This window comes from Trichoderma atroviride, chromosome 3 (assembly GCF_020647795.1).
Source record: "Trichoderma atroviride chromosome 3, complete sequence".
Taxonomy (NCBI): domain Eukaryota; kingdom Fungi; phylum Ascomycota; class Sordariomycetes; order Hypocreales; family Hypocreaceae; genus Trichoderma; species Trichoderma atroviride.
In genome coordinates this window covers 3,485,212-3,512,508 of record NC_089402.1, presented here as the reverse complement: position 1 = coordinate 3,512,508, position 27,297 = coordinate 3,485,212, and the positions used below count along the sequence as shown (strand labels likewise).

General features: G+C 51.4%; 13 protein-coding genes and 1 non-coding gene across 14 annotated transcripts; 8 read left to right on the top strand and 6 right to left on the bottom strand.

The window, feature by feature from the left end:
- Nucleotides 1-146: 146 nt before the first annotated feature.
- TrAtP1_006422 (40S ribosomal protein uS17) lies at nucleotides 147-1,547 on the top strand. Its single transcript, XM_014083020.2, has 4 exons — nucleotides 147-325; nucleotides 394-569; nucleotides 761-999; nucleotides 1,076-1,547. Coding segments are annotated over exons 1-4 (486 nt in total). The 5' UTR covers nucleotides 147-323; the 3' UTR covers nucleotides 1,145-1,547.
- Nucleotides 1,548-1,790: 243 nt separating this feature from the next.
- Nucleotides 1,791-3,155, top strand: TrAtP1_006421 (uncharacterized protein). Its single transcript, XM_014083019.2, has 2 exons — nucleotides 1,791-2,332; nucleotides 2,440-3,155. Exons 1-2 carry the CDS (start codon nucleotides 1,862-1,864, stop codon nucleotides 2,875-2,877), a joined length of 909 nt encoding a protein of 302 aa, XP_013938494.2. The 5' UTR covers nucleotides 1,791-1,861; the 3' UTR covers nucleotides 2,878-3,155.
- Nucleotides 3,156-3,572: 417 nt separating this feature from the next.
- TrAtP1_006420 lies at nucleotides 3,573-3,660 on the top strand. The gene has a single exon. It is a non-coding gene; the product is annotated as a tRNA-Val (tRNA).
- Nucleotides 3,661-4,230: 570 nt separating this feature from the next.
- TrAtP1_006419 (uncharacterized protein) lies at nucleotides 4,231-6,021 on the bottom strand (the record flags this gene model as incomplete). Its single annotated transcript, XM_014083018.2, has 1 exon — nucleotides 4,231-6,021. The coding sequence occupies one exon, from the start codon at nucleotides 6,019-6,021 to the stop codon at nucleotides 4,231-4,233; it is 1,791 nt and encodes a 596-aa protein (XP_013938493.2).
- Nucleotides 6,022-6,428: 407 nt separating this feature from the next.
- Nucleotides 6,429-7,514, top strand: TrAtP1_006418 (uncharacterized protein; the record flags this gene model as incomplete). Its single annotated transcript, XM_014083017.2, has 1 exon — nucleotides 6,429-7,514. The coding sequence occupies one exon, from the start codon at nucleotides 6,429-6,431 to the stop codon at nucleotides 7,512-7,514; it is 1,086 nt and encodes a 361-aa protein (XP_013938492.2).
- A 762-nt stretch (nucleotides 7,515-8,276) lies between these two features.
- TrAtP1_006417 (uncharacterized protein) lies at nucleotides 8,277-9,998 on the top strand (the record flags this gene model as incomplete). Its single annotated transcript, XM_066113118.1, has 5 exons — nucleotides 8,277-8,303; nucleotides 8,392-8,526; nucleotides 8,613-8,927; nucleotides 8,989-9,515; nucleotides 9,578-9,998. The coding sequence occupies 5 exons, from the start codon at nucleotides 8,277-8,279 to the stop codon at nucleotides 9,996-9,998; spliced, it is 1,425 nt and encodes a 474-aa protein (XP_065969204.1).
- Nucleotides 9,999-10,077: 79 nt separating this feature from the next.
- Nucleotides 10,078-11,851, bottom strand: TrAtP1_006416 (uncharacterized protein). The gene has a single exon (XM_014083015.2). The coding sequence runs from the start codon at nucleotides 11,735-11,737 to the stop codon at nucleotides 10,367-10,369; it is 1,371 nt and encodes a 456-aa protein (XP_013938490.2). The 5' UTR covers nucleotides 11,738-11,851; the 3' UTR covers nucleotides 10,078-10,366.
- Nucleotides 11,852-12,195: 344 nt separating this feature from the next.
- On the bottom strand, nucleotides 12,196-13,373 carry TrAtP1_006415 (uncharacterized protein; the record flags this gene model as incomplete). Its single annotated transcript, XM_066113117.1, has 2 exons — nucleotides 12,196-12,240; nucleotides 12,315-13,373. The coding sequence occupies 2 exons, from the start codon at nucleotides 13,371-13,373 to the stop codon at nucleotides 12,196-12,198; spliced, it is 1,104 nt and encodes a 367-aa protein (XP_065969203.1).
- Nucleotides 13,374-13,470: 97 nt separating this feature from the next.
- TrAtP1_006414 (uncharacterized protein) lies at nucleotides 13,471-13,725 on the top strand (the record flags this gene model as incomplete). The annotated part of the gene is made up of 1 exon (XM_066113116.1): nucleotides 13,471-13,725. The coding sequence occupies one exon, from the start codon at nucleotides 13,471-13,473 to the stop codon at nucleotides 13,723-13,725; it is 255 nt and encodes an 84-aa protein (XP_065969202.1).
- A 298-nt stretch (nucleotides 13,726-14,023) lies between these two features.
- On the bottom strand, nucleotides 14,024-14,266 carry TrAtP1_006413 (uncharacterized protein; the record flags this gene model as incomplete). Its single annotated transcript, XM_014083014.2, has 2 exons — nucleotides 14,024-14,086; nucleotides 14,153-14,266. 2 exons carry the CDS (start codon nucleotides 14,264-14,266, stop codon nucleotides 14,024-14,026), a joined length of 177 nt encoding a protein of 58 aa, XP_013938489.2.
- Nucleotides 14,267-15,198: 932 nt separating this feature from the next.
- On the bottom strand, nucleotides 15,199-16,119 carry TrAtP1_006412 (uncharacterized protein; the record flags this gene model as incomplete). Its single annotated transcript, XM_014083013.2, has 5 exons — nucleotides 15,199-15,546; nucleotides 15,617-15,808; nucleotides 15,869-15,895; nucleotides 15,959-15,978; nucleotides 16,044-16,119. The coding sequence occupies 5 exons, from the start codon at nucleotides 16,117-16,119 to the stop codon at nucleotides 15,199-15,201; spliced, it is 663 nt and encodes a 220-aa protein (XP_013938488.1).
- A 659-nt stretch (nucleotides 16,120-16,778) lies between these two features.
- On the bottom strand, nucleotides 16,779-18,932 carry TrAtP1_006411 (uncharacterized protein). The gene has a single exon (XM_066113115.1). It carries the CDS (start codon nucleotides 18,379-18,381, stop codon nucleotides 17,143-17,145), a length of 1,239 nt encoding a protein of 412 aa, XP_065969201.1. The 5' UTR covers nucleotides 18,382-18,932; the 3' UTR covers nucleotides 16,779-17,142.
- A 2,252-nt stretch (nucleotides 18,933-21,184) lies between these two features.
- Nucleotides 21,185-22,714, top strand: TrAtP1_006410 (uncharacterized protein; the record flags this gene model as incomplete). Its single annotated transcript, XM_066113114.1, has 1 exon — nucleotides 21,185-22,714. The coding sequence occupies one exon, from the start codon at nucleotides 21,185-21,187 to the stop codon at nucleotides 22,712-22,714; it is 1,530 nt and encodes a 509-aa protein (XP_065969200.1).
- A 2,776-nt stretch (nucleotides 22,715-25,490) lies between these two features.
- TrAtP1_006409 (uncharacterized protein) lies at nucleotides 25,491-26,885 on the top strand (the record flags this gene model as incomplete). The annotated part of the gene is made up of 1 exon (XM_066113113.1): nucleotides 25,491-26,885. One exon carries the CDS (start codon nucleotides 25,491-25,493, stop codon nucleotides 26,883-26,885), a length of 1,395 nt encoding a protein of 464 aa, XP_065969199.1.
- Nucleotides 26,886-27,297: the final 412 nt, after the last annotated feature.

Genomic DNA, 27,297 nt, shown 5'->3' with positions numbered 1-27,297 from the left:
GCCAATTTGAGGGTCCAGCACCAGCCACACTTGAAACAGCCACTAATCCCCTAGCGCTCGCCAAGTTAGTCACGTGCCCATAGTTCACAACTGGCAAGCGCGACAGCAGCGAGAGCCATCACGTGTCGATAAGGCGAGATCCATTCTTCTGATTCGCCTAATCAGCCACTCTAAATTTTGCAAGCCCTAAGGTGGGAAAAGACCCGAAAAAAGTGCGCCGTTGCCCTACTCCTCCATTCTGTGCAAAACCATCGACATTGTCTTCCCACCCTCTACGACACGCCCTCTAGTTACGGTACCTCCCCGGAGAAGGATAATTCAAGATGTCAGTTTTGCACGACAGCGCTGCGCGACCTCTCGACAAACATTGTTTTGTACTGACATTTATGCCAGGGCGACCGAGTTGACCGTCCAGTCGGAGCGTGCTTTCCAGAAGCAGCCTCACATCTTCTTGAACTCCAAGACCAAGACCAAGAGCGCCAGACCGGGCAAGGGAGGACGACGATGGTACAAGGATGTTGGTCTGGGTTTCCGTACCCCCAAGGCCGCCATTGAGGGCAGCTACATCGGTACGTGCGAAGCAAACGATTGAAAGAACCGGGTGGATCCAAAGGGTTGGCAACTTGAGAGTAGCATCGACAGAGCGATGGCAAAAGATTTGGGACGTTATTTTCGAGCAACGCGACGACAACGAGATGGGAATATACGAACTGGGACACAACCTCTGACGAACTGGAATTGCTGACTTGTGGCAATATAGACAAGAAGTGCCCCTTCACCGGCACCGTCTCCATCCGTGGCCGTATCCTGACCGGCACCGTCGTTTCCACCAAGATGCACCGAACCGTCATTATCCGAAGAGAGTACCTCCACTTCATCCCCAAGTACTCTCGTTACGAGAAGCGACACAAGAACCTCGCCGCCCACGTCTCTCCCGCTTTCCGTGTTGAGGAGGGTGACCAGGTTACCGTTGGCCAGTGCAGACCTCTCAGCAAGACTGTACGTTTTCTTTTTTCCGACGAGCTCTTCCCCGACAATTGAGATGAAGAACAATTGCTAACCGCTCCGTCTGCAGATCCGCTTCAACGTTCTGCGTGTGCTGCCCCGAACTGGCAAGGCAGTCAAGAAGTTCTCCAAGTTCTAAATTGGGTGTTTCTAGTGGCATTTTTGGCGTGATAAACATCAGAGGGGAAATCAAGTTATTCTCCGCTGAAGGGTCGGCATGGGAAGTTGCTTTACAAAAATGAATTGTAGACGCAATCGTGAATAAAAAGGAATTCATGGCTACGATCTCGACGTCTCAGGGTTGTTGACGACGCTTAATTTGATTCACAAGTTCAGGAGCGCGGTGCAAAAAATCTTGATGATGAGGCCCCCCAGGTGATGAATGAATAAAATCCAATGTCTAAATACTGTTTACCAAAAAGTTTTACAATCTACAGTTGCTGCGGTTTTACGAGATGGCCGTAGTATTATGGAAAATACTACCTGTTTTGATTAAGTGACGCTGCATATGCTGCCAACTGCTATTTCACGTCGTTTGTTCTATTCCTTGTTACGGTCCAAATCTTCACATGTTATATTCTTCGTGTCTAAACAGATACTCCAGCAGCTTGTTTCCCAACACGTCGCGACGAATAGTAAAAAGGGCATAACGTAATAATGCACGTTGACACATGCGCCGCCGTACATAAAAACACACAGTGCACTTCTCCACATTATGTAATATTCGCACCCATGTCAAAAGTGTCTCCCGGTAAATCCATTCTTGTTGGGGGACGTCAGAGCCACTTTGACCCAAATAAGAGATCTTGATACCCCTGGGTCGCCTTCTGCGGCTCCAACTCTCCCTCCTTTCACCATGGGCTGGCTACCTTCTATCTTTGGCGGCGATGCTCCTAATCCGCTCGGCAAGCTCGATCCCAAGCTCCGCGAGTTTCTCGAAAAAGAGTCGCCGGTGAAATATATCCCCAACCAGCCGACAACGCCAACGCGGCGCCAGGATGCACCAGCGGCGGTAGAGTCAAGGGCAGAGCCGGCGGCAGTCCCGTCTGCAAGCCTGTACCAAGACGGACGATATGCGCATCTATGGAAGAACTACAGGCCGCTGGCAGAGGTCGAGGAAGAGACGTCGACCGATCACGATAAGCTGATGGCCGTGTTGGAGGGGTACAAGGAGCGCAAGGCCGCAATCGCCAGGGCGGGCCTCGAGAACTGTGCGCCGCAACAGGAGGAATGGATCAACTGCATGAAGAACGGCAGCTGGGAGGATCAGTTACAAATGTGCCGGCATCAAGTGCGGCGCTTTGAGAGATGCTACACTATGCAATCTGTAAGAGAGCCTCTTCTCACCATCTTTTCCGGCTAAGCGCCTTCCGCTGCAAAGCGCGACAAGAGCACACAAAGAGAACTTGTACTGACGGGTCTAAATGTTTGCAGAGATTTCTAAGAGCGCTCGGTTACGGCTCAGTAGCAGGGCGACCGGCCGAAGTTGACGAAGACATCCAGCTCCATGCCGATGCGCTGTTCCAGCGAATGCTGCAGCACGAAGCCGAGGTCGAAAAGGCCAAAGAAGCCGGCACCCTCATCCCATCCTTCGACCCCTCCATCCCCAAACCAACCGCCACTCCCGCAACCGCCGTCAAGCCGTCTGAAGAGCTCCAGAAGCAGTGGAAAGAGAAGCTGGACCAGCTACCGGAAGACGAGAGAGCAGCAGAAGAGGCCGCTCTCAGGGCCGACTTGCAAGCCAAGGCCGACGTTGCGCGAAACGTCAAGAAAATCTGGGACGCCAAGAGAGAGGAGAGAGACGTGCGACGAGCGGAAGGCCAGGCGACGTTTTCTGATACGATTGCTGCGCTCTTCAGCAGGGGTAAATGAGAATAGACAGGATGCTATAACGGACGGCTACTCATGAAGGCTTTTTATAAGGTGTTTTCATTTTTTTTTTCTGGCTTCATTTTTTTTTTTCATGTATGTACTTTATATCAACCATGGCTGCATAGGCATTGTGTGTTTGGCTCTTTTAATGGGAAGACTGTAAACTACAGCATCTGAGCGAGGGTGGGATTATGTGTATCTATTCATCATAGATTATAAGGGTTTGAGGATAGGACAGCATAACTGAGGATTAAACAATGAAATCTCTTGAGATATAGTATTGTCTCTTACGTGCCTGTATAAACGAATCCTATCTAGTTCACTCATCTGACATGAGGGCATTAATATTAGGCTGTCGCGCCAGTCGAAAAGAAGGACTACAATTTAAGATATATCTAACCCTGATTTTGTCCGTTTGACATTTACTTATTTTTTTCTTTCTACAACTAAATCTCCAACAGAGACATATTCTTCTAGGGTGGGCTGTTCATCACCACAGCATTCATTCCACTTTCTCTTCACTAAGCACCTTCAACGCACAACGCAATAGCTTAATCTTATAGCAAAGTCTTTCTACAACAAGGTTCATGATAAAACTTGTAAATGTTTACCCAGTCAGCTCTCAAAGAAGGATTCGAGAATTTCGTCCCTTGATAGAGCTTGAAGACACCGCTGCTCATAACAACAAATGTTACGGTTCCGTGGTCTAGTTGGTTATGACATTTCGTTAACAGTTAGTTGACACCACCGAAAAGGTCCCCGGTTCGAGCCCGGGCGGAATCACATATTTTTTGCTTTTTGGACTACTGATTGAACTAAATGTTTATTTTTGACTCTTGTTGAGCCAGTCATGTAAAGAAAGATTTGAGGTTTGCCAAGTTGCATTTCATTTTGCCTCTGTCTTTCCTCATTCTTGACCAACGATGGAATAAGCATAATAGCAACATTTTACTCTATAAAAGATGCATCAGATCTTGCAAGATGAAGCAACAGAAATATCCCACGATATAATAATAATATAGAGACAATGTAAAGGGCCTAACGAATCACCAAAACTATAGAGACTGCCAAGTCGAGTAACGGTGTCAGAGAACCCTTCAACTAGTCATTCTTGGAATCGCATCGGAATGGAGAGCAGATTGAAAGCTGCAAACCACAGATTATCTGTAAAAAAAGACAAACAAAGCGTTCCGATCAATAGGTCAAGGTTACGGGTAGATCGATTTTACGGGCTAGGTCAGTAAATACGGCGGTACTTTGTAAATATTTCCAGGCGTCACGTATCCAAGGCATGAAGCGTTGCTCAATAATATGGTGAGATTTATCGATTATATGTCGACTATGCTCTCCATACTACTGGCGGGAAAGCCGAGCCGCTTTGAACCGGCTTATGGGTTCCTCATTTTCCTCGTCGTATATGGGTTTGATGGGAGACTCATCCGGTTTGAGAAACCCACCGTCTCGCTGGATAAACTTTCTGCGTATGCGTTGATACTCGTCAGCAACCTCTTGGTGGGCCATTGCATCGTTGACCTCATCCGGAGGGATCGCAGCGACTGCAGGCTCTCGCTCGACTAGAGTATCGGCGATGGTGGTGCCTTCTGGACCGGTTGGCACTTGCTGTCGCTCCTCTTCCATAAACTTTGGCCGAATATCCAAGGGCCCCTTGGGAACAGCACTTGCTGGATCTGTGTTATCCCTGGCCTTCTTGAACCGTGACGCTCTTTTAGCTGGCTGAGCTGGAGGTTGGACTGGTTTTGAAGAACTAGATCGTTCAACAATATCGCTTAGAGGATCTACGACATCCTTCTTTGTGTCGCTGACCGTAGGGGCAGAAGGCTCGCTTTCAGGAGCTATATCAAGACTGGGCGCAAACCGCACGCCCTTCTTTGACTCGGAATCCCCGATTTGCTTCTCCTTGAGATTTGACTTTACTGGAACTGCTGCTTTCGAGGCGGTAGATGGTGAGGATTCATCAGCTTCTTGCTTTACCAGAATGCGGCCAATGCCTTCGTCATAATCATTGTCGCTTGACTCCGCCTCGTCGGCTTTAGGCTGAGACATTGACGATTGTGACTTGATACCAAGTTTCTGTTCGAGTTGAAGCATTCGCTGGCGATACTTGTCGGTGACAACGCTGCCCTTGTAACGTCCGTATTGATCCTCGTCGTCCTCTTCATCTTCATCAAATTCGTCGTCAATGTCTTCCTCTTCGTCTGAGTCGCCTTCCTCAAGCTCAAGCTCGGCAACAACTGCCCCGACTTCGCTCATGCCATATCTCAGCATCTGCTGCCGCAAAGCTGAATCTTCTGGCGACTCGTCTTTGGGTATAACAGCAGCTTGCATGCTAATATCCTCCTGGTCTTTAGCGGAGCTCATAATCTCTTTGACACGCTTTGCCCTCCATGAAATCTCAGGCTCTTGTTCTGGTTCTTCAGCGGCCTTTGTGTCTTCCGAAAAGGATACAGATTTTTTGGGGGTGTAATCGGATTTTGTAAGAGGCTCAGATGGAGCCACAGAATCAAGGATTTGTTCCTTGGTTTTAGGCGGCTTCTGCTGAGCCTCAGCCTTCTCAATGACTGTGTCTTTTTGCCCAGCCTTGGAACTTGAAGCATCTGAGATTCCAGCTTTTTTGAGAAGAGCTTCCACGTCTCCAAAGGACTCGCCGGGCTTATTCAGCCGAAACGAGACAACGTTGTCGTCGTCGTCCAGTTCTTCGACAATGTCCAGAATAGGCTGTCCTTGTTCGTCGGTAGCATCAGGCTGACTGATGACTGTAGCGGCAGCGTGCTTGTTCTCGGCGGTCTCAAGCTGCTTCTGCAGCGTCTCAATATTCTTAGACACATAATCAATACGGCGCTCAAGGACATTAACAATCTGTTCCCTGGTCTTTAACTTTGGCTGGCCGAAGATCTCGTCAATTTCTGTCCTACTTAGGAGCTCGCCGTCAAATTCGCCATGTATGCGTTGCAGCTCTTTGGCTTCGTCGACTGCGGTCACCGCCTCGACCTCCTCTTTGAGTCCCTCATATTCAGCATCCCAGGTTTGCCAGTGCTGCAGAGCTTTCTGTAGCTGATTGACACTATCTTCAAGCCGTAGACGATGCTTTTCGAGGTCAGCAAAACTATCTCTAGCATCCGACATGGCGTGAAAAATTGAGGCCGACGGCGTCAGCAGCTTGGAGACGATGAGAGGAAAATTTGGTAGTGAGGTCGGGCACCAGCATGACTTGGTTTGGCGCTGACGGAATAACTCCGGCTAATAGTGCCGTGTAACTCTTTGTTCAATGTGGAGTCATTCGGAACAACCATTCACTCGAGCTTATCGAGATCGCTGTTGCTGCCTTGCACTTGCACGACGCCAACTAGCAACTAGCAACTAGGACGATAGAAGAATACGGGGATGGGGAAAGTGACAGCGTGAAGAAATGTGAATCTCAACCCCCACCCAAAGCTGCTGGGGGCTTTAGGTTGTCTACATAAACCGTGAACTGTCAACACCAACTCGAGACATCTACAGGCCGAGTAAAGCGTTCCACGCTCTTCAGGCACATGATGGCAGACTCCAAGGTCGAAACCAAGTCTCTCGAGGCCAAGTGTCTCTGTGGCTCTGTCCACTTTACGGTGGATGTTCCAGTAGCATCTCTCCCTCTCCAAGAATACCTCTGCCATTGCAGCGTCTGCCGCCTCTCGACTGGAGGGCCGTGCAACTTTCACGCAAGGCTAGAGCCAGGGATCAAGCCCAATTTCATAGCGCCTTCAAGCGAGAAGAACTTGACAACATACTCCATCGACGGGTTTGGCTGCACGTATGATTTCTGCTCCACATGCGGATGCCACATTGCGGGAGTTGGACTGGACAGAGAGCAGTGGACGCCTGCGACTTCGATATTCACAGACCATAGCCCAGACACCTTTGTGTTGGAAGGCCATTACTTTAGTGACTCGGCCTTGGATAAGGGCCTCGCTCAGGCGCTGACACACCTGGATGGTCGCGAGCTGCTGGACTATAACCCTCCCAAAGACAGCCCTCGAGCCAAGACTGTTGAGCCGCAGCCAGAAGTCGGCGAAGACGGACAAGAGCGGCTGCGGGCTGAGTGCCATTGCGGGGGCGTATCGTTCACAATCAAGCGTCCCTCGCCAGAGCTGCTTGAGAATGAAATGCTGAGCACATGCATTTCTCCCATTGACCAGAACAAATGGATGGCCAGCTATGATTGCTGCGACGACTGCCGTATCGCAAACGGTACGCATCTCATTGGCTGGGCGTTTCTGCCTTTGTCATTCTGCGAGCCTGAAATCAAGAGCGATCTGAAGATTGGGACTGCCAAGACGTATGCTTCATCGCCAGGCGTGTTGCGAAGCTTCTGCAGCACCTGCGGCGCAACCGTCTTTTATTCGCACGATGAACGTAAACATCTAAAGCCAGGTGACTGGCACATTGTTGATCTCGCAACGGGAATCCTTCGAGCGCCAGAGGGGTCCATGGCTGAGAACTGGCTAACCTGGAGGTCGCGCTTGGCTTGGGCGGACAGTGGGAAAAGATTTGATGCGTCGTTTTTCAATGGGCTGGGGGAGGGTATGAAGAAGTACGTTGTTGGCAAGGTGGGGAGGGAATTGACAGACAATATTGCGTGATATTCCTAAGACGCTGAAAGTGACAGCGATGTATTTTGTCATCTTCTTAGCTGAGTGTTGAAGTGTTGTGCCATATATCATGACAGCCGTTCGCGAAACGCGGAATTGAAATTAAAATAATTTTCAAATGCAGAGTTAATGTTCAGATCAAGCGTAATGGAGTTGCGAATTATTAATTGTTTTTTTCTAGATATCATCTCACGTTGCAACGTAACTGCGGCTGATCTATTACGCCGTCGACACTGATTCGAGAGTCATTCAGCTATGACGATGCCGATAGTATCCGGCTAAAAAGACGCTATGATAAGATCAATGGCACCGTCTCTTTCCCAAAGAGCAACTTCCAAATACCTGGCAATCCAACGTTGAAGAAACAAAAACGAAGAGACAGTTCCAAGATTCTGAACTCACCCACAATTCACCGGCGAAATACACGAGACGAGACAATCTGCCCGACGCTTCTGCAGCTCAACCAACCAAGACTAACCAACCAAGACTAACCAACCAACCAATTTTTGACTTTTTCTTTTTCACAAACTAGAGCCGATTCCGGCGAGGCTTTCTCACTCGCCCAGTGGGGGTGTTTTGGGGAACTTTTATATGAGGTCAATCCTGCAGCACGCGCAGCAGATAAGGGAAAAAAAATAATAATAAAAGGAAAACCCCCTGGTTGATTCGCAACAACCGATGCATTATGCATCAACGCGACCCACGACCTTTTTGTTCAGATTTATAGCCGGGCGCATACGGACTGTGCGAAGCATGGCGTCTACAAGCAGGTCTTACAATGTATGCATGTCTTTCTTTCTCATGAGCCTTTTCACTCACAATACTACCTATACCGTGAAATAAATGAATTCTTATCCATGTCTGATAGGATGCGATTGACAAGCTCAATGAGCTTCAGACGCCGTTTGCGGTGATTCAAGCTCGCCACAAGGCTGGCATTCTGCCTGATTCTGTCCTTGGCATCGCAAAGATGAGGGCGTATCTCACCCGGATCGGATATACTGTGTGTAACGACTGAACTTCCCCCCTCCTCGTTTCTCAAATCCGAAGTAGGTGCAACCAGCTTACTCTCGTTATTTTCTGCTTTAGCCTGCGGACCTTGATCGTCTAAACATCATCCACGTAGCGGGCACAAAGGGAAAAGGAAGCACCTGTGCCTTTGTCGACTCCATCTTCTCTCAGTACCAGCAGCGGCATGGCAGTCCTCGCAAGACGGGTCTCTTCACATCGCCGCATCTCATGGCCGTGCGCGAGCGGATCCGCATAGACTCCAAGCCCATCTCAGAAGAGCTTTTCGCGAAATACTTCTTCGAGGTGTGGGATCGCCTTGAGGAGTCGAGAGAGGCCCCTGACCCGGAAGTGCCGTTTGGATCAAAGCCGGTGTATGCCCGCTATCTCACCCTCGTGAGCTGGCACGCGTTTTTGCAAGAGGGCGTCGAAGCGGCCGTGTACGAGACGGGCATAGGGGGGAGAGTACGATTCGACAAATCTGGTGTCGAGCCCGGTTGCGTCGGGCATCAGCACGCTTGGCATCGACCATGTCGCTGTGCTGGGAGACACCGTCGAGAAGATTGCCTGGCACAAAGCCGGCATCATGAAGACGGGCAGCCCGGCATTTACGATTGAGCAGCTGCCCGGGGCAGAAGAGGTTCTCGTGAATCGAGCCAAGGAAAAGAGCGTTGATTTGCAGGTGCTGAAGATTGACCGTCGCTTGGAAGGCGTGAGAATCCGACCAAACGCCACGTTTCAGAAGAAGAATGCGACGCTGGCAATCGCCCTCGCGGAGACGGCCCTCAAAAGACTAGGACTCATAAAAGGGACCTCGGAGGCGGAGCTGCCCCGGGAATTCATCGACGGCTTGGAACAATGCGTCTTCAGGGGTCGGTGCGAAGTGAAGCAGGAGAACAAGGTGACTTGGCATCTGGATGGCGCCCACACTGCAGACAGCTTGAAAATGTCGTCCAAGTGGTTCGCCAGCGAGATTACTGGCCGGTAAGACATGAGGAAGCCCAGAATGATAAGGGAAAGTAAAGATTAACTTACAATATGACCAGGACTGGCCCCAGAGTCATGATATTCAACCAGCAAGGCCGCGTCGAAGCAATCGATTTCCTTCAACCCATTTGCAACGCCCTCAAACGCCATGACGACGACAAACCATCCTTCGACCACGTCGTCTTCTGCACAAACGTCACATACGCCCAAACGGGCTACAAGCGCGACTTTGTCAACAACACCATTGACCCTGCCGAGGTCGACAAGCTCACCGTCCAGCGCAGCTTTGCCGACAAGTGGTCTGCCATCGACCCCAAGGCCAAGGTGGTTGTCCTACCAACCATCGAGGACGCCTTGAACTATGCCCGCGGCGTGGCGGCGAGTGCGCCTGAGGGGCAGGCAGTGCAGGCGTATGTGACGGGGAGTTTGCACCTTGTGGGCGGTGCGTTGGGCATTCTTGAGGAAACGGATGCTTTGTAATACGATTTGGATGATGTGATGATGTGGAAGCTTTGTGAAAAAAAGGGTCAAACGATAATGATAATTGGAATTTTGGGCTATAGACAAAGAAAATATTATATATAGAGAGACTCGCGTGACGCAACTATTTTGGTGTATTTTGCCCCTCTTCTTTCTTTCTCTATTTTTACGATTCAAGAACTTGCAGTACACTTCCGACAAGATGCAAACTTCCCGTGACCAAAATCCTCGTCTTTCTTGACCCGCCATCATCCTGCCCTTGCGCAAGTCTTCTTGCCTCTGCCACTGTATCCGCAGCGTTGTCAAATATCTGCACTTGACACCCGGAAACCAAGCTGCGCATCGTCTCCACCGCCTGCTTCTGCACATCAATGTCTCTTAGTTCTCCATCCGGGGGGCCTTGGGATCTCGTTGCGTGTGAAGATGGCATGTCGGAATATGTCTTGTCTCCCCGCTTCCCTCTTTGCAGCTTCGACAAAGTCGGCCAATAGTTGTGATATGTTCCTTTCCTGTTGGTTGAATACCAGTATCAAGGGCTCATCCGTGCTTGAATGGTGCTGGATAGACCACTTTGCCACTTCTTCCAAGCTGTCTTTTGTATGTGCTCCGTCCAAGAGCCACTCTGCCGTCCCGTCATTGACAACCTCACATCTGCCCCTGGGTTTCGCCTCCTGCAGTCCTTGAATCATCTTCTCGGGGATATTCTCCAGCGGCCCATCTCCTCTCATGTCAAGATGCTCCCTCACAGCCGCGACAGCCAGCGCTTGGTTCTTCTTCTGAAAATCTCCCTTCAACAGACCACTGACACCACCCCATTGCTCAATGTCTTCATTTTCAATCTCCACCAGCTCGGCCTTCTTTTCTGCGGCTCTCTCTCTTAGCACCTTCATGACTCCCGGCTGTTCATCCAACTTCAATGTAAATCCCTTGACCCCAGGCTTCAATATCCCTGCCTTGTGCCATGAAATCTTCTCCACCGTGTCCCCCAGCATTGCCACATGGTCAATCCCCAATTGCGAAATAACCGCAGCCGAAACAGCCTCCGCGGGTAGTACATTCGTCGAGTCATATTCGCCGCCAATGCCGCACTCAATAACCACATCTTTGATCCCTTCCTTGAGGAAGATATGCCACGCAAGAATCGTCAAGAAACGAAAGTAAAACGGCTTCGACGCCGTGCCTTCAGCCTCAGCAGGCGCCATGCCCTCCTTCACAGCAGCCTCCGTCAATCGATCCCAGACTTCAAAAAAGGCACTGGCAAATACTTCTTTTCCGACAGGCTCGCCATTGATAGCGATGCGCTCCCGCACATTCACAAGATGCGGGCTCGTATACGTCCCCACGGGCCGATACTTCGTCAGCATGGCTGTCGCGTACGCGCAGACGGAGCCCTTGCCCTTTGTGCCCGCCACGTGAATGTGCCGCATGCGACTGAGGTCTTGGGGCGTGTATCCTGCGCGCCGAAGCCATTCCAGCATTTCTGGGATGGCGAGCGCATTGAGGTCCTGGGGAGACTTTTTCTCTGATGATTCAAAGAGGCTGGTGACGATGCGGTTGGACTGGAGGAGAGCCAACTTCTCGAGGGCTGCGTTGTAGTCTCGAGCCATGATGCGGCTGTACTTGCGGCTCCCTGACTGGATTGATGATCTGATGGTATGATTTATACGTGTTGGGATGAGTGAAGCGAATGGGAAGCGCACTTTCTGAGCAAGCCCAAAGCTCATATTCTGGATACGCATAAAGCAAAGATTAAGAGGAATGAAGAGAGAATGTTACATCATCTCATTGACTTCTCACTGGGTTTCTTGAAGACTGGCCACAGTGCTGATGTAATGATGAAGGTTAAATTCTATGGAATTCTGAGTGCAGATACTAAATGGCGGGGCACGGGTTTTATGAGCACCACCACCAACCACCACTTGATGCAACCGATATCAAATTCTGCGATGCATAATTTCCATGTTCATGTCAAGATAGAGTGGATGCAGTCTTTGAAGTCATTCACTAGGTCACAAAGAAGATTCAAAACCAATATTAAATACTTTGATGCAACATAATATCACCTTTTTCTTGAAACTTGAACCACCAGTATCTATTCCTAACTATACACGGGCCAGAAGCCCTCTCTACTTTTTTTCCTCCTCTGATTCAATCAATATACAGGACCAAAGAAATAATCTCAATACTAATTTAATTTTTACTCTACGCGCAGGCTCTGTAGTCTAGCCTCTGCAGCAATGACCTATCGTATTATAATTAGCAAAAATGTCATTCCGTTGAAAAAGGGGGGCAACGGAAAAAAAAAAAAAAACTCACATCAAGCGCTTGCTGAACCTCGAGAACCTTTCGAGCCTCAGACAGCCAATCCTTACTCAAAGTCTTGGCCCAACCCTGCAGGCCAGTCATCTCTCTGGTCGCAGCATCCAGGTCTCCCTCCTCTAGATAGGTCTGCGTGCGAGTCAAGATGCTCTCGACGTCGTCTCCCTCCGCAAGACCCTGCTTCTTGAACATGACGTGGCTAAGAACCCAGCTGGATGCGTGGCTGGCAACGCCCGCATCGTCAGGGAGTAGAGAGGCCTTGCGGACCTCGCTGGCAACGCGGCGGAATCTGTCAATCAGCTGGGATGAGGTAGCGATACCCCGCTGGTAAGCTGAAGGCGTGATTGAGGCAACGGCAGCATCGACGACGGCGTCGTCTGTGGCAATCTCCTTGAGGGCGACGAGCTCGCGGATAAAAGGACGAGGGTGCTGGCCATCCTCGAGACTGGCGCGAACGGCCTCGACGGCGACGTGAAGCTGCTGGGTCTTGAGATTGGTGTCGACAACCTCGTTCCAGCCAAGAGTGAGCTTCTCCAGCTGGGATACAGCTGCCGAGAGATCGTTGAGCTTGCCAATGCGGCTCTCGCGCTCCTGCTCGACGCGGCTCTCAACCTCTTTGAGGAAGTCCTTCTTCAAGGCAATCGCCTGTTCCAGGAGCTGGTTTTGGAGTTTGTCCTCACTGAGCTTCTGCTCACGCTCAAGCAGAAGCTTGACTCTCTCGTCATAGCTGTCGCGAACAGTCTTCATCTGCTCCTCAAACTCTTGGCGCCAAGCAACCTCTTGCTGGGCAATGGAGCCCTCAACACGTCGAACAAGCTCGTTGGCGGCGGTATCAAACTCGGCAACGGTAGATCGGACATCCTCAGCCGCCTTCTTCTCAGCTTCGTCCTTGAGACCCCTCAAACGTCCACCAATCCTCAAAACCTCATCCTTGGCCTTGTTGATGGTCGAAGAGTACTTGTTGTGTGCGCCGTCGGCGTTGATAACCAAGATGAGATCGTTCAGCATGTGGACAAGGTCTCGAACGATGGGCTCCTTGGCATCGGGCAGCGTCATCAGATCGATAGACCTCAGGGGCTTAGACGCAGGCTTATCTTTGGGCTCGGTCGCAGCGGCCTTGAAGGTCTTTGGCTCTTCCGGAGAAACCTTGTCGATGGGCTTGGCAGCGACAGCAGTCTTCTTCTCTGGCTCAGCAGGCTTGGGAGCCTCCTCGGCAGATGGCTTCGCAGCCTTCTTGCTAGCAGGAGAGGCGCTTGTGCGGCGCTCAGAAGGCTCTGTCTTATCCGCTACCCTCCAGGAAGCGCCGCTCTGGGCAGGGATCCTGACCTTCTCGACAGCATCGGGATGTCTGGCACCGCCAAGGGGAGCCTGGGGGAACCTCTTCTTGAACTCCAGCTCCTCCAGGTAGAGGACGGCCTGCTCGCCAAAGGGAATGTACTCGGTGAAAAAATCGTGGAAGGAGTCGTTGATGCGCGAGTACCACACCCCGGCGCCAAAGGAAGCACCACCAAGCACAATCAGGGTCAGGATAAAGTTCCTCAGTCTCCTGAAAAATCCCTTCTTCTTCTTTGGCGGCGGGCTGGACTTGGGCGCCACGCTCTGGCTCTCGGTGGACGTAGGAGGCGGCGGCGGCGGCGTGGGGGGGGATTTCTGCCGAAGTAATGGTCGTGTCGACGGGGCCCTGCGCAGGAGGAGGAGGCGTGCGTTCAGAGCTCAGCGTCTCGGACGTGGGCAGAACGGGGGGGCGTCTTCTGGTCGGCGTAGAATCTCTAGATATTGCACCGGCTCGTCAGTCGCAAAATTTCCCCTCGGGATTCCCCAAAAGCTGCAATTACCTTGGCCAGCATGGGCGCTCGTTGCGCCGCGGCAACAGACCATTGGCGCCCGGCGGCAGCCGCAACGGGCTTGCCGCCTAGCAATCTCGCTGACCGAAGCGATGACCGCAACATTGGAATTGCAATGGCCAGCAAAAGACGAGTGGATGGAGGTTGGATCGGGATGCCAAGGCCAAAAGTTGACCCATGGAACAATAAACGCTCAGGGCAAAAGTTCGGCTAATGGGAGCTCCAGACGGCCGGCAGGAACCGGATCCGTGACGCAACGGATGGCCAATGCCATGCCAGTAATGCTTTCATGGCTGCCAAAAAAAACAGGAATATTGATACTCAGCCATAAAATTATACGTGTGTTTCTTTATTTTCTTTCAATTTATTTTCTAACTTCTTCTTTTTCTCTTGTGCTGTCACGCCAAGTCTTTTACCCTTAAGCGCACAATATAGACCGTGCATGCATACGGTTCCTGTTTCTCGACATTCGATGCATCGATCCACCAGTTCATACGCCCCGGCTTCTGCGGGAGCATACCTGCATCCGCAGATCAAGCACACTTCAGGAGAGCAAAAATCACAAGCCCAAGTCTTATCAAAGCAGCAATCTATTAGACGCTCAGTCATATTCTCCGAAGGACAGAATACACATCGTTCCCGTATCTCATAATCCTCCACCAGGCATCTTGTAGCTCAGAAACATGCCCATCTGCGACAAAAGCTACTCTTTAACTCTCTCTCTTTGCACATCCCAGTGCATCAGGAGGGGACTCAAAAAAATCAAGGGTGCATATTAAAAAAAGGGGGGGAGGAAAATAAATAAAAGGTCCATAAAGAATAAATCGTCAGCCAATACCCTCCAAACCCAAGACTCCGAGAAATTTACGACGCACCCGGGCTTGCACAATGCAAGCCAAGGCTTTGAATCACTGCTGTCAGTCTATCCCGGCCTGAACCTGAACCTGAATGATCAATCACTCCCACGTATTCATTGCTGGACGTAGGGTACATGGGCATCATTAAACGTCCAGCCGTAGCATCGTGTCATGTATCGTTTAGCAGCTGCATGGTCCGTTGACATTCGTGTTGGAATTCTCTGGAGCAAGACTGACGCCGGGTCGTTGGCCAGGTCGCGCATGTCTGGGTCCGGCTTGGTCCAAGGGAAGCTTCTTTGCAATGGCAGTGAAGAGTTCTCGCACGTTCTCGGCAGTCTTGGCAGACGTCTCAAAGAAGAGAAGGCCGGCCTCTCGGGCGTAGGCCTCGGCATCTGCAGTTGGGATGGCTCGCTTATCGGGCTGTTCGTTGACCAAATCGAGCTTGTTTCCAGCAAGCGCAATGATGATGTTCTCATTTGCTTGGCGCTGTAGTTCTTTTACCCACGCCTTTGCTTTATCTAGTGATGCCTGGAATCCTGGAATTAGTACAAAGGCAAAATCAAACTTGATCAATCTCTGGGGTATTCTTTCAACGTACGGATTGCGTGATATCGTATACAACAACGGCACAGTTGGCATTTCGGTAATACATGGGAGCCAGCGACTTGTATCGCTCTTGGCCGGCCGTATCCCAAATCTCGAACTTGACCGTCGTGTTCTCATCGAGGGAGATGGTCTGAGTGAGGAAAGCGGCTCCAATGGTGGATTCTCTGAAGGAGTCAAATTGATCCTGGCAGCCTCATTAGCGACACGGTCCAAAAGGCTCGATGGCATCGGGTGCGCAGCATACCTTGACAAAACGAAGGACTATTGAACTCTGTACCGGTACGTTAGCTTTCCATGTGCTCGGCGCCGCAAGTCAAGTTGTGGCAAAAGTTACCTTTCCAACAGCAGACTCGCCTGTCGCAAAAGCTACGTTAGCACACTGCGTATTATCTTGTCGGATGATTGTTTGTTAAACGCACCCAAAAGGACGAGCTTGAACTGCGCAAAGCGAGTGTTGAGGCCGGGTCGGCCAGCGGGCGGTGCTCGAGCGGCCATTATGAGGGTTTGTTGATGCTTGCTGCGCTATGCCGATATGCAAAGAGGCGGGCGTCGTCGGGCGGGGGAATGGTCGCCGATAGTGTCGGATGCAATAGAATCTGCTCGGGCGCCAGACAAAGGCCAGTCGAGATGTCACAGGCGGTGGCGATAAGGGCCGTTGATGCGGGATGAGATGCGCAGGCGATGGTATGAAGCGGCAAAAGAGTTGAATGACGGTTGAGAATGGAGTGGCTGCGGCGAACAGATACGAGTACGGGCGAGGTACACGTCAGGCTAGAGGCTTGAGAGGGTCAGATGGCCAATGGCTGCCTCTGCATTATGTAAGCCACGGTCTGCGAAATGCTTGGCTCCCGTCAAAGTCCGCTGTCATGGTTAGGTCAGTGTTTTAGCCGGTGCCTGTAGCCGCCTGGCATGATCAGATGTCTTTTGGCGCTCAAGGGAGAATAGCTGATCTGTATGGCACGAACTTGTTTTCTCCTTGTGCAGTTTAAATCCCATTATTACCGTGATTTTTTCCTAATTTGTCCAAGCACCAACGTGGGACACTTGGTATTCCATCTCTTCACTGGGTGTAAAGTCCGCCAACATCAGTCGAATATGAATCTTTGAACAAGGATAGATAGATCCGGCTACAGAGCAAAGCAGTCGCAGTTAAGTATGCAAAAAATCTTAATTCATTAGATCAATCTATATGTACAAATCTGTCTTATATATATATATACGTGCTCCCCAGCTCTGATCCCAGATTGCTGTGAATATGCTATTATAGAGTCGTTCATCCCGTCTTTTTATGTTGTATTGCGAAGCCTCGCCAACTCCGTACCCAGCGAATAAATTCTGCCCACGCCGAATCATGACCATGATAAAAACCCAAAAGAAAACAAAAACCCAATGTATAATAGTTGGGCGCGCAGAGAAGTCTGAAAAAAAGAAATCGCTTGCGGCCGGAAGGAAGAAGTTGTACAGCTTTGATACACAACAGGAATTATAGCCCTCCAAAAGGGCTTGTGACAAAAGTCATCATGGTAGCTGTGCTAATAGCTGTAGCTGCCGCTCTTGCTCCAGTCGTGCATTCTCTGCTGCTATCCGCTTGTTCTCCACGTCCTGGATGATTTGGCTCTGCTCATTCTCCGAGTAGTGGTCCCAGCTGGCAATGTTCTCGTCCCACTTGCGAATGCACTCGGAATCCCAGTTGCAGTCTTCGACCTGGCCGTAGGCAGGGTGCTTGAATCGGGGGTGGCGGCTGGGCCAGTTGGACGCGTGGAAGTGGTGCTTGACGAGGGCGTTGCGAGCATTGTGGTTGCCAGAGTCAGAGTGGCCCTGTCCGGCGCAAAAGGCCTCGACGGTGAGGACGAGGATGCCGCCCACGAGCTTGGACTCGTCCATGTTATGGAACTGGTCCCAGGTGACTTTGGGTCCCTTTGTCTTGTGGTTCATCTCCTCGAGCATGGCGGCGGTGAATGCAGAAGGGCCGGTGCCGCTAATGACTTGGTCAAAGTCGAGCTGCACTTCGCCCAAGGCCACGCCCTGCTCTCTGGCGACGGCCTTGAACCACTTCATGATGTTTTCAATTAATCGCATCATGACGGGCTGCTCGGGGCGTGCAATAAATGTCCATTGGCAGAAAGACATGGACTTCTTCCCCAAGATGGGGTGGTCTTTGAATTCGGGCTGATCAATTTCAATGCCGATAATCAGATCAATGTCCTTTTCGTCGTAGCGATCTGGGATGAAGCGGTGAAAAGGCTTCATGGTTTCGACGTCAATGTCGGCGTAAATGCCGCCTTCGGCATACATGACCATGTATCGCAGAAGATCGGCCTTGATAATGGGGAGATTGATGCTCTTGTAGAACTTGACAATGTCTGGGCGGTTGTAGCCATGAGGGCCATACCGATCCTCAATGTACGCCATCTCGTTGGCATCGGTGATGACTTCGTATCTCATGCTGGGGTTCTTCTGAGTCCATGTCTGCGCCGTCAAGAGATCGCGCTCTTCGAAGTTGAGAGGATCAACTTTCCACGTCTGCCAAATCTTTTGCGGAAATGTGCTGCCGGGCACAGCAGGGGCTTTTGGTTGGCGGCGAAGGACGGCGGTGGGACTGGGTATGGCCAAGACCCAATCGAAGTTGACAATGAGGAGGAAGACGCCAACGATGGCGAGGTAGAGAGGCAGACACCGCCTCATCTGTGTGGGCACCTTGTTGCGGAAGGGGCTGGCTGAGGACATGAGCCTCGGTGATCCTAGGGGAGAGTTCATGATGATGGACTCGTCCTTTCTGCTTCTCTCCTTGTACTGTAAGAGGATAAAAAGAATATGATGGCGCAAATAAGAAGATGGGAATGGCACGGTTGCCTTAGAGAGTGGGTATCATAATACGCACAACCGCCACGAGTATAAAAATAAAGGAGGAAAAAACTGGGTTGAGAGGCTTGCTATCTGATAGCAAAGCAAAGCCAAACGACTGAGGATTTTCGAGAGTGGCCTGTGTCTGTTGCGCCTCGGCCACGTAATAGACCACTGACCGGTAAGAAATACTGTTTGTACCGGATGAATGTAGCAAACTTTATCCACAGTCGTCCTCGTAGATGCTGTAACCTGCTTGTCCTGGCTATCAAGTATACGCGCGAGCGAGACTCGACGATATCAGCAAAACCGGGGGGGAAGAGAGACGAGAAAAAACAGCCGCCGCTCCTGGCCTATGCGCGTATTATACTCTGGTCACATCAAAAAGAACCGTCCGGGCCGTCCATGGGTGCAATTACAGCAGATTCGTCACTTTGGCATCTCCCGCCTGGCCATCCAAGACCAGGTCGTAGAAGTACGAGTACAATCGGCCGATGCCACGGGCTAGCAGCAGGGGTGGGCTGCGCACTAAGGCGGTTTAGCTGGATGGCGAGGATCCCAGGATCCATGCAGGTGCAGAACTTGACTTTGGCGTGGCGGATCCCTGCAACAGCCGGCCAGGGGATCTGTTGATTACGTTTGGGGCCACAAGCACGCCGAATTGCTGCGATATTAGAGCCGGGCACAGCTTCCAAAAGCGTCCTACGGCAGCGGCAGAGACGGACAGTGAGAATTGCAAGGAATGCCTACGTTGGAGAAGAGCCAGCTTGGGGAACACGGGGGAGGCCAACGTGAGTCTAAGAGTACCTGCAATGTCCGCAGGACGGTCCATATTTGTGGTCATCGGCGTAATGTCACGGACTTTTTTGTTTTTGGTTCATCACCCTCTGCGTAGTGTCTCATGTAACCTTTCAACGTTATATACAAGTGACACAAAGAGTAATTCGCCGTGTGATGACCTCCTATGGCAATCTGATATGTAGCCTCTACTTTGGGCAGAGTAAACTTTGGCCGTCTTTCTACGGCGGTTCTCCCGTATGAGCTTAATTTAGTATTGGCAGAAGAACAAGATAAACAGGTTTCCATTGTGGCCGGTACCGGTACGAGTGGCTGAACAACGGCGAGGCCCGCAGAGGCGCTACTACAAAAGAGCTTCTGCTTACAAGTACTAGCTGAGACGGCGCGCGGGTATGGCCCGACACCGACTTCTGGGCGTTGCAACTCTACGAGGTACTGCTACTTGAAGCTGCGTGATGCCATTTACCTGCTGTTTGTAAGCCCTGGATGATGAGGCAATAAGCAATAAGCACGCTACAGTGGCCCGTGTTCTGAAAAAAAATAGAATTACATACTTGTACATGTAGTCAAATCCTTGCGTGCACATGTGTGTTATCGGCTGTCCATTATCAAGTCCCAGACTTTGTTGAGTGGCTGGCGCAAATCACGCCTCCCGAGCCGGAATGCTGCCTCCTTTTTTCCTCGTTGCACCAGACCAATGACGAAAATTACAGCTGAATCTGCACCTTAGTTGGCCGGTCGTGTGTCCGAGGCGCCCAATCAAGCCTCTCCCACCGCACGAGATGCACAGCTCCCGTCTTGTCAGGACCCAAACGGCAGCATCATTCCATGATCCAATGGCACTAGACAGTTTTGTGTGTGTGAGGGGTAGCCCATCACCCCCATGCAGAATGCAAGCCACCGAGCAGGGGGGCCCCTGTGAGATGGAACGCTCTTCCGCTGAAGGGCTTCCTCTCCACACTCGTGTCCTGGGCCGCGCAAGAAACATCCTAGGGATTCCAATTTTCGATGGAGCCCCGAGGTTGGGAGCAGCAGATCCCAATGTGCGGGAATACTGGCGCTGATGCTCGTTGCTTGTGGCGTCTTATGGCGCTTGGTGTGCGGAGAGCCGAGTTGGTGGTGTGGGCTATGGGCCATGGGCTATGGGTACATACTCTGCAGACCTTTCGGCTGTTTCTCATCCAACTTACACGGGCCACGCCAGCATAAACCACGGATTTCCATGTGACAGTTTGCAACATCCTCGCAACAGCAAGGCAAGACTGCGCATCGCCGGCTCTGGGCGCATTCCGGAATACCGAATATAGAGCTCGATTTGCCTCATACCCATGCGTCATCGCCTTGTCCTTGCCCCCCCAGCTTCTGTCAAGGTAACCCCCCCTCTCCACCGCCGGCTGGGATTCTGGATCGTGCTCGGCATCAACAAGTGCTGGTCCTTGGAAAATCTCTCGATAATCTTTCGGGTCATGTCGTCAGCTTGCAACTGCGCCTCTACGCACATCCCGCACCAGACTCAACTAGTCCGCCTGTAGCTTCGGGACCCCGCGTGCCATCGTCGCCTCCGCATGCTTCTGACCTCGGGACGAGCCTTTATCATCTGCATCTGCTCTCGTTTTTTCGGCTTGTGAAAGCTGGGGAAGCATCTGTGCGGTGGGACTCCCGCCTCGTGTCATCATCCTGAGACCAGATTAACGAGTACGAAGACAGTCCGTGACCCTCGGACTCTGGGGTTACGGGGCAGTAGATCGATCATCGAATCGAATTTTATCGATTGAATCTGGGGAAACGCGTGGTGGCCTGGTCTCCCGTGCGAGGCTCTTACGACTGAAGTTGCAACGAGCAGTCTCTCTCTTTTCACTCTCTCTGCCCCTTTCCCCTTTTCTTACTGGCGGGACACGCTATTCATTGCTACGCCAGTATGATGGAAACCCCGATTCTCGACACCAGCAAAGGCTGGGAAGAGATCAAAACCGACTATGATCCGGAATTGATCAAAGAGTCAAAGGGATATACCATCTGGAAGGCACCCAGCCATGTGCCCAGGCACAAACGGGCTCTTAGCCGCTTCATCACCCTCATCCAACGGATACCAGAGGCCTTTACAATAGCCGAGAATCTGCGCCCGACGGCCTATCTCGATGGCCTCCGCGGCTTTGCAGCCTTCATTGTGTACTGGCATCACCACGAGCTATGGGTTCACGGTTGGACAAGTCAAAACTCCATTCTGGACAATGGCTTCGGCTACGACAGCAAATACCACATGGCTGCGTTCCCCTTTATTCGAAACTTCTTCACTGGCGGACACTTTGCCGTATCAACCTTCTTCATCATCTCCGGCTATGTTCTCTCTTTGAAGCCGCTGAGCCTCATGCAGGCCGGTGAAGTTACAAAGCTGGGCGACAATCTTGCATCGGCCTTCTTCAGACGAGCCCCGCGACTCTACTTGCCAATCATCGCCGTCATCGTTGTATATCTAACGTCGTGGCACATGCTTGGCTTGTGGGTCAATGGCAAGACAAAGGCAGGAAGCTGGGCGGATGAGATCTGGACTTTCTACTGCGAGTTCAAGAATTTCACCTTTGTCTTCAAAGAGGGAGGTGTCCCCTGGCTCAGCTACAACGGCCACCTGTGGTCCATCCCGGTCGAATTCAGAGGCTCCATGGTCATCTATGCATCGCAGCTGGCCTTGTCCCGCTGTTCCAAGAATGCCCGGCTGTGGTGCGAGGTGGCGTTGATATGGTACTTCATGTTCGTCGCAGACGGCGCTCACTTTGCCATGTTCTGCACAGGCATGCTGCTCTGCGATCTGGACCTCTTGGCCAAGAAGGACGAGCTTCCGCTGCTTCTGTATCGCCTCGAGCCGTACAAAGACTTCATCTACTACCACCTTCTCGTCTTCGGCCTCTTCCTGGGCGGCGTCCCCGGCGAGAGCTCGGACGTCGAGAACCTGCGCAAGAGCCGCGGCTGGTACTACCTGGGCTGGTTCAAGCCCCAAGCAGTCTTCGACTACAAGTGGTTCTACCTCTGGATCGCGGCCACCTTTCTGGTTGCGGCCATTCCGCGCATCCCCTGGCTGAAGCGGTTCTTCGAGACGCGCTTCTGCCAGTACCTGGGCCGCATCTCCTTTGCGCTGTACATGGTCCACGGCCCCGTCCTGACGATTCTGGGAGACCGGCTCTACGCCGCCACCGGCTGGAAGACGGACGAGCACCTGCGGCACATCCCACACTGGGTGGACAAGCTGTACCTCCCCAAGTCGGGCCCGCTGGGGCTAGAAGTCTCGTTCCTGGTGCCCAACCTGATCCTGCTGCCCCTGACGCTGGCGCTGGCGGACGCAGTCACCAGATGGGTGGACACGCCGAGCGTGACTTTTACGTCGTGGCTATATCGCAAGACGCTGGGCGGCGGTCCAGAGCCGCTGCTGCTCGGGAAGCAGGCCAGGGCGTGAGACTGTGATTGGCGCCCCGCGGCTAAAATTGCATCTTTACGAGCGAGCGATTTAATATTTTGTTTATATTGTTCTAGAAGGAAAAAAAAAGGCCGACGACTAATCTTATTTTTTCTTTCTTTTTTGGCCGAAGGATTTCTGACAGGCTACGGGCATTGGTCTGTTCCTGCAGACGGGCAATATGGGCTCGGCATGTTTTAATGAGACTACTGCCGCATGTTGGTTGTTGGTCGACGGGCTCTTGGCGCAAACGAGTACATGTACATACAGGACAACTTCATTTGGGATTTGGATGCTTTTTAGGGCTCGGTGTATTTAGTTAGGGGCTGCAGGCACCCAACAAACATGGGTAATGTCACTGACGGTTTTTTTCACTTTGAAATTAAGTACCGTGGCTATTTTTTCGGGCTCACTCAGCCAACGAGAGAAGTTCATCTCTTCTCTAAGCGACTTCTACGGTTTTGCTTCTTCTGGCTAGTCGTTTGTTATTCTGGAGCAGCCATCTCCTGACGATTATAGACCACCAGGCTTGCCGATAGTATTGAGGTCTATGCTGTGCCTATTAAAGCAACTGGGTAGTAGACTAATGTCCATCCAAGGGGTTGAGGCTGCTCCGTGCAATATCTTCATCGCTCGTTTGTCTGCGGATGTGGCTGAACATGGGAATTGCCTAACTTGGACAGGGCACCAACCAAGCGATCTCGTCTATCTGCTTGGCCCGTTGGCTGGAGTCCGCTGCTAATCCTCTGCCAAGCAGCGGTATAGATGCCTCGGCTTGAGCGCACATGTGCCACACGTTTGATAGTTGGGTACCTATGTATGCAGTGCATCAAAATCCAATACCATCAACAACCACAGCGATCAGAAATCAAGATTTATCCCACACAGCCCTCGTCATCATAATGTCATCCCTCTCCTTTTTCCCATCTCAAATTTTCCCTCCTTCTCAAATCTGGGGCACGCGGCGACATACCACAAAGAAAAGAAAAACCCACGGAACGGTCAAATGCCCAGAAGCAGTCTAAGCGCCTGTCCCCATCCCCGCTGCGACCTTGTTTGATTCCGGCAGTGCGCAGTGCCGATCGCTGATCTGCGCCCAGCACGTTCGGTGCTAGTCCTGGCACAAGGGCTGGCCGCTAGAACCGAATCTGGCCTTGCTGGCACAACCTTTTCTTTTTTTCTCTCTTTGGCTCCGGTTGAATGTGCCTCTCCCCCCCTGGTCTCTTGGTGGAGGCCGCTAATATGTGGAGGTGGGACATGGGCTAAAGATTATGGAGAGTGGGAGAGTACAGGTACATGTACAGGTACAAGTGCTTCTGCTCTGTGCAGCAAAAACTTGGAGTTTTGGGGTTTTTGGGGAAATCGCATGCTGTTTTCCCTCGGCTTCTGCTTTTGCATATGACAATCCCCTCTGCTTCTGGCTTCTAGGTGCTATGCCCTAGTTCCCAGATTTTCAAGGGCACTGCTGACGCCCATCAGCTTGGCTGAGTCTCTCTGCCCGCCTCATCTGACCAAAAGTGTCTCAGCAGCTGTAGCGCCTATTCGCAGATACATCATCACCGATATCACACCCCCAGCGAGGCGTTGCAATGTCTGGATTATAGTGCTAGCCACACCTTCAAGGTTACATTCTTCCATCTCAGCGTGCCGGGCTCCCTGGTACGTTCCAATCCGTGGCGAGAGCAGCCCGTCTCCACTTGAGTCTGCAAGACTGCTCATCCTCATTAAGCTGGCTCACTACAGTAAGAGAATTTGCCTACGGGAGCAGTAGTCCAGTATACTTGTACAAGGCAGATGGGGAAGAATTCGGCCATTCGCTACGTACGCATAGCAGCCTCTTACATCATTTGCCCTTGCAATTCGCATAGTGCTCCATCTTGCTGCTGCTACGCGACTGAAATACGAGTACCGTGTAGTAATTGGACAGTCCCTATTCACCGAGCCACATTGGCTGCACATCCAGCACATCGTATGGCTTACAGTCGCCATCATTGCTTCTCATCTTCTCACCGCCGCATCTCGGATCCCAATCGGCGGCCATTGAACCCTGCAACTGCAAAATTTTCTGCACACATCTCCATCCAGGCCTGAGCGTCTAGTTCATTTCCATTCTCCGCCATCGACACCGTCCATATCGCCGTGCTTAAGCGACTCCAGAGTCCCAATTTCGCGGTGGAGCCGTAAATCACCAGCTTGGCTCTTTTAGGCCCGCCTGGGGCTTTTGACTTCCTTTTCGTATCGTCTCTCATCTCGATGGTTCTGCATCTGGGAACCAGGTTGTGGTGGCGTCGATCCGAGTGCGCCTTTGCAGCCTCGCGTTAAGCGCCTATCTAAAGCATTGTCTTGCGTAATTCTATTTCCTGAATGCTACAACGCCACATGGTTCCTACCAAACATTAATCTCCAAGGGGCCTATTTTTCAAGATTGAGCTTCTAGAATCACCAGTCATTCTCTTTCTCATCCCCAAACCTACCTAGAACGTTATAGAACCCCCACGCGCACAACGACCAGGTTGCTTCAATTCGGAGTCTCCCTTTCTCGACTGTGCTCCTACTAGGCTTGACTTAGTAGTGCCCTTGCTGCCGTGTTCCGGCAAACGTACATACGGATACCAGCATCTCTTTACATCGCCAAGAGAGGGAACCCACTGTCAAACTCCAAGAGAGGAGGCTTCCCCTGTCAGTGAGGACGTCCCGTCTCGTCCTTGGAAAAGCAGCTCGCGCCACACGATCCATATTTCTAGGCCAGCAGCTGCTGGCTACCAGCGGCCTCACAATGTTTGGGAGAGACATGAGGCGCTCATTGCTCTATGTGGTGCCTGCCCTCATCATCCTCTGCGCCATCATCAGTACATATAGGCTATCACCAGATGAAATCAGGATAAATCGATGGATGCAGCCAGCCGACGGCAAAGCCGACTTCAGTCAGGGCAAAGCAAATGCCGGCTCAACTCATGAAGAAGCGGAAGTGCCTCTAAGTTTTGGAAAACCTGAGGCTGCGGGAGATGCTCCGAAGTCGTATCCCACAGGTAACAAGTCTGTCCCTCTTGATATTCAGACCTCTCATCAGGAGATCTTCTCAACCTCAACTTCAGACGGAAAGTACTTTTCCATCGACTTTGCGGGCAAGCACAATGGCATGAACCCCAACATCATCCCTCACCCAACTCTGGAGAATACATGGATTGTGGCGGCTCAGATGGTACGGGGGGAGGCCGAGCAAACCGTCCACTTCACAGAACTTGTCTGCAACGCCGCTTTTCAGGGCAACGTCTTACGATGCCTCCAGCCTCCAAATGTCCTCCCTGTTGTGCCAACAAAGGGTGGCAAATGTGAGGGCGATCTCGCCTACTTCAGCTCCAACATCGGCCCTCATGACGCCCGTGTTGTGTACGGCCCAGATACGCCGTACATCATTTACGGCTCGAACTCCCAGTTCACATGCTTCGGCCAGTTCATTCAAGACTTCCGCGAACTTGTTGACTGGAGAGGAAAGGAAGCCGGTTCTCAGATCTTCCTTGAGGGTACAGAGATGCAGCGCCCGCTGCCATGGAATGCCATCGAGAAGAACTGGTTTCCTTTCTGGGACCCCTTTGGTAACATGTACATCCACTACGACGTCTCGCCTAAACGAGCGTTTGCTCAAATCGGCGCTGATGGTACAGTTGGCCTCGATCTGTCAATTGGAACCGAGGCGGAAGATGCCGAATGCATTGCAAAATACTACCCCCCAATCCTCAACTCTCTCGAGTCGATCCATCAGGCGTCCAACTCGCTTAAAATTACCATGTGCAAGCGAACAGATGCCATCTGCATTGCTAATGAAAGTAACACCTTCATCTTCACCATATGGCAGCACAAGACCTTTTACAACTTCCACGGAGTCTACGAGCCGTACCTTATGCTCTTCCAGGAGCACGCACCTTTTGCGATGCACGCCGTGTCGAAAAAGCCACTCTGGATCCACGGCCGCCAGCAGCAACACGACAAAGACACTTCAGACATGTTTTATGTTACATCAATCGCTTGGAAGCGTCCCGGCGTTACGTATCACGGATACCTGGACGACGAGCTTTTTATTGGATTTGGCATTGAGGATAGGGAGTCAGGGGCTATTGACGTTACGGCTGAGGAGTTAATGTCGGGACTTGGGCTTTGCACAGAGGCATAAGAGGCACAGGATACCCATTAAAGTTGCTTTTTCGATGCTTCCATTTTCGATATCTTACTTTTTTCTCTTTGCAATCTTCGATACGCCATTTTCTTCTTATTCTGGGTATACTAGTCCTATATCAGCTACCTAGAGAGTTTACGAAGAGACGAATATAAACTTAATGTTAATTGTAGCCAATCCAAAACACTCATCCGACGCCCGATGAATGTTAATCTCGTACCCGAGACGCTTTACGAGACTCTGTACGAGATCTTATACGGGGCTCCTTGAAATATCAATTCCGTTACGTGAAAGGGAGAAGCAATAAACCCTTTTATTTGCCCTTCCTTGCTCTTTGATATTGCGTTGCCCCTCCAAGGCTCTATAGGGGGGAATAATCAGAAAAACTGCGCCACTCCCCCTTTTGCCA

What these genes read in the sequence shown, in the direction of transcription:
- TrAtP1_006422 (XM_014083020.2), top strand. An exon ending in CATTGAGGGCAGCTACATCG is followed by an intron (nt 570 to 760) that starts GTACGTGCGAAG and finishes GTGGCAATATAG; the next exon opens with ACAAGAAGTGCCCCTTCACC. An exon ending in GCAGACCTCTCAGCAAGACT is followed by an intron (nt 1,000 to 1,075) that starts GTACGTTTTCTT and finishes CTCCGTCTGCAG; the next exon opens with ATCCGCTTCAACGTTCTGCG.
- TrAtP1_006411 (XM_066113115.1), bottom strand. Translation starts at nt 18,381, where the DNA reads ATGAACTCTCCCCTAGGATCACCGAGGCTCATGTCCTCAGCCAGCCCC.
- TrAtP1_006416 (XM_014083015.2), bottom strand. Translation starts at nt 11,737, where the DNA reads ATGCGTATCCAGAATATGAGCTTTGGGCTTGCTCAGAAAGTGCGCTTC.
- TrAtP1_006421 (XM_014083019.2), top strand. Translation starts at nt 1,862, where the DNA reads ATGGGCTGGCTACCTTCTATCTTTGGCGGCGATGCTCCTAATCCGCTC. An exon ending in GATGCTACACTATGCAATCT is followed by an intron (nt 2,333 to 2,439) that starts GTAAGAGAGCCT and finishes AAATGTTTGCAG; the next exon opens with AGATTTCTAAGAGCGCTCGG.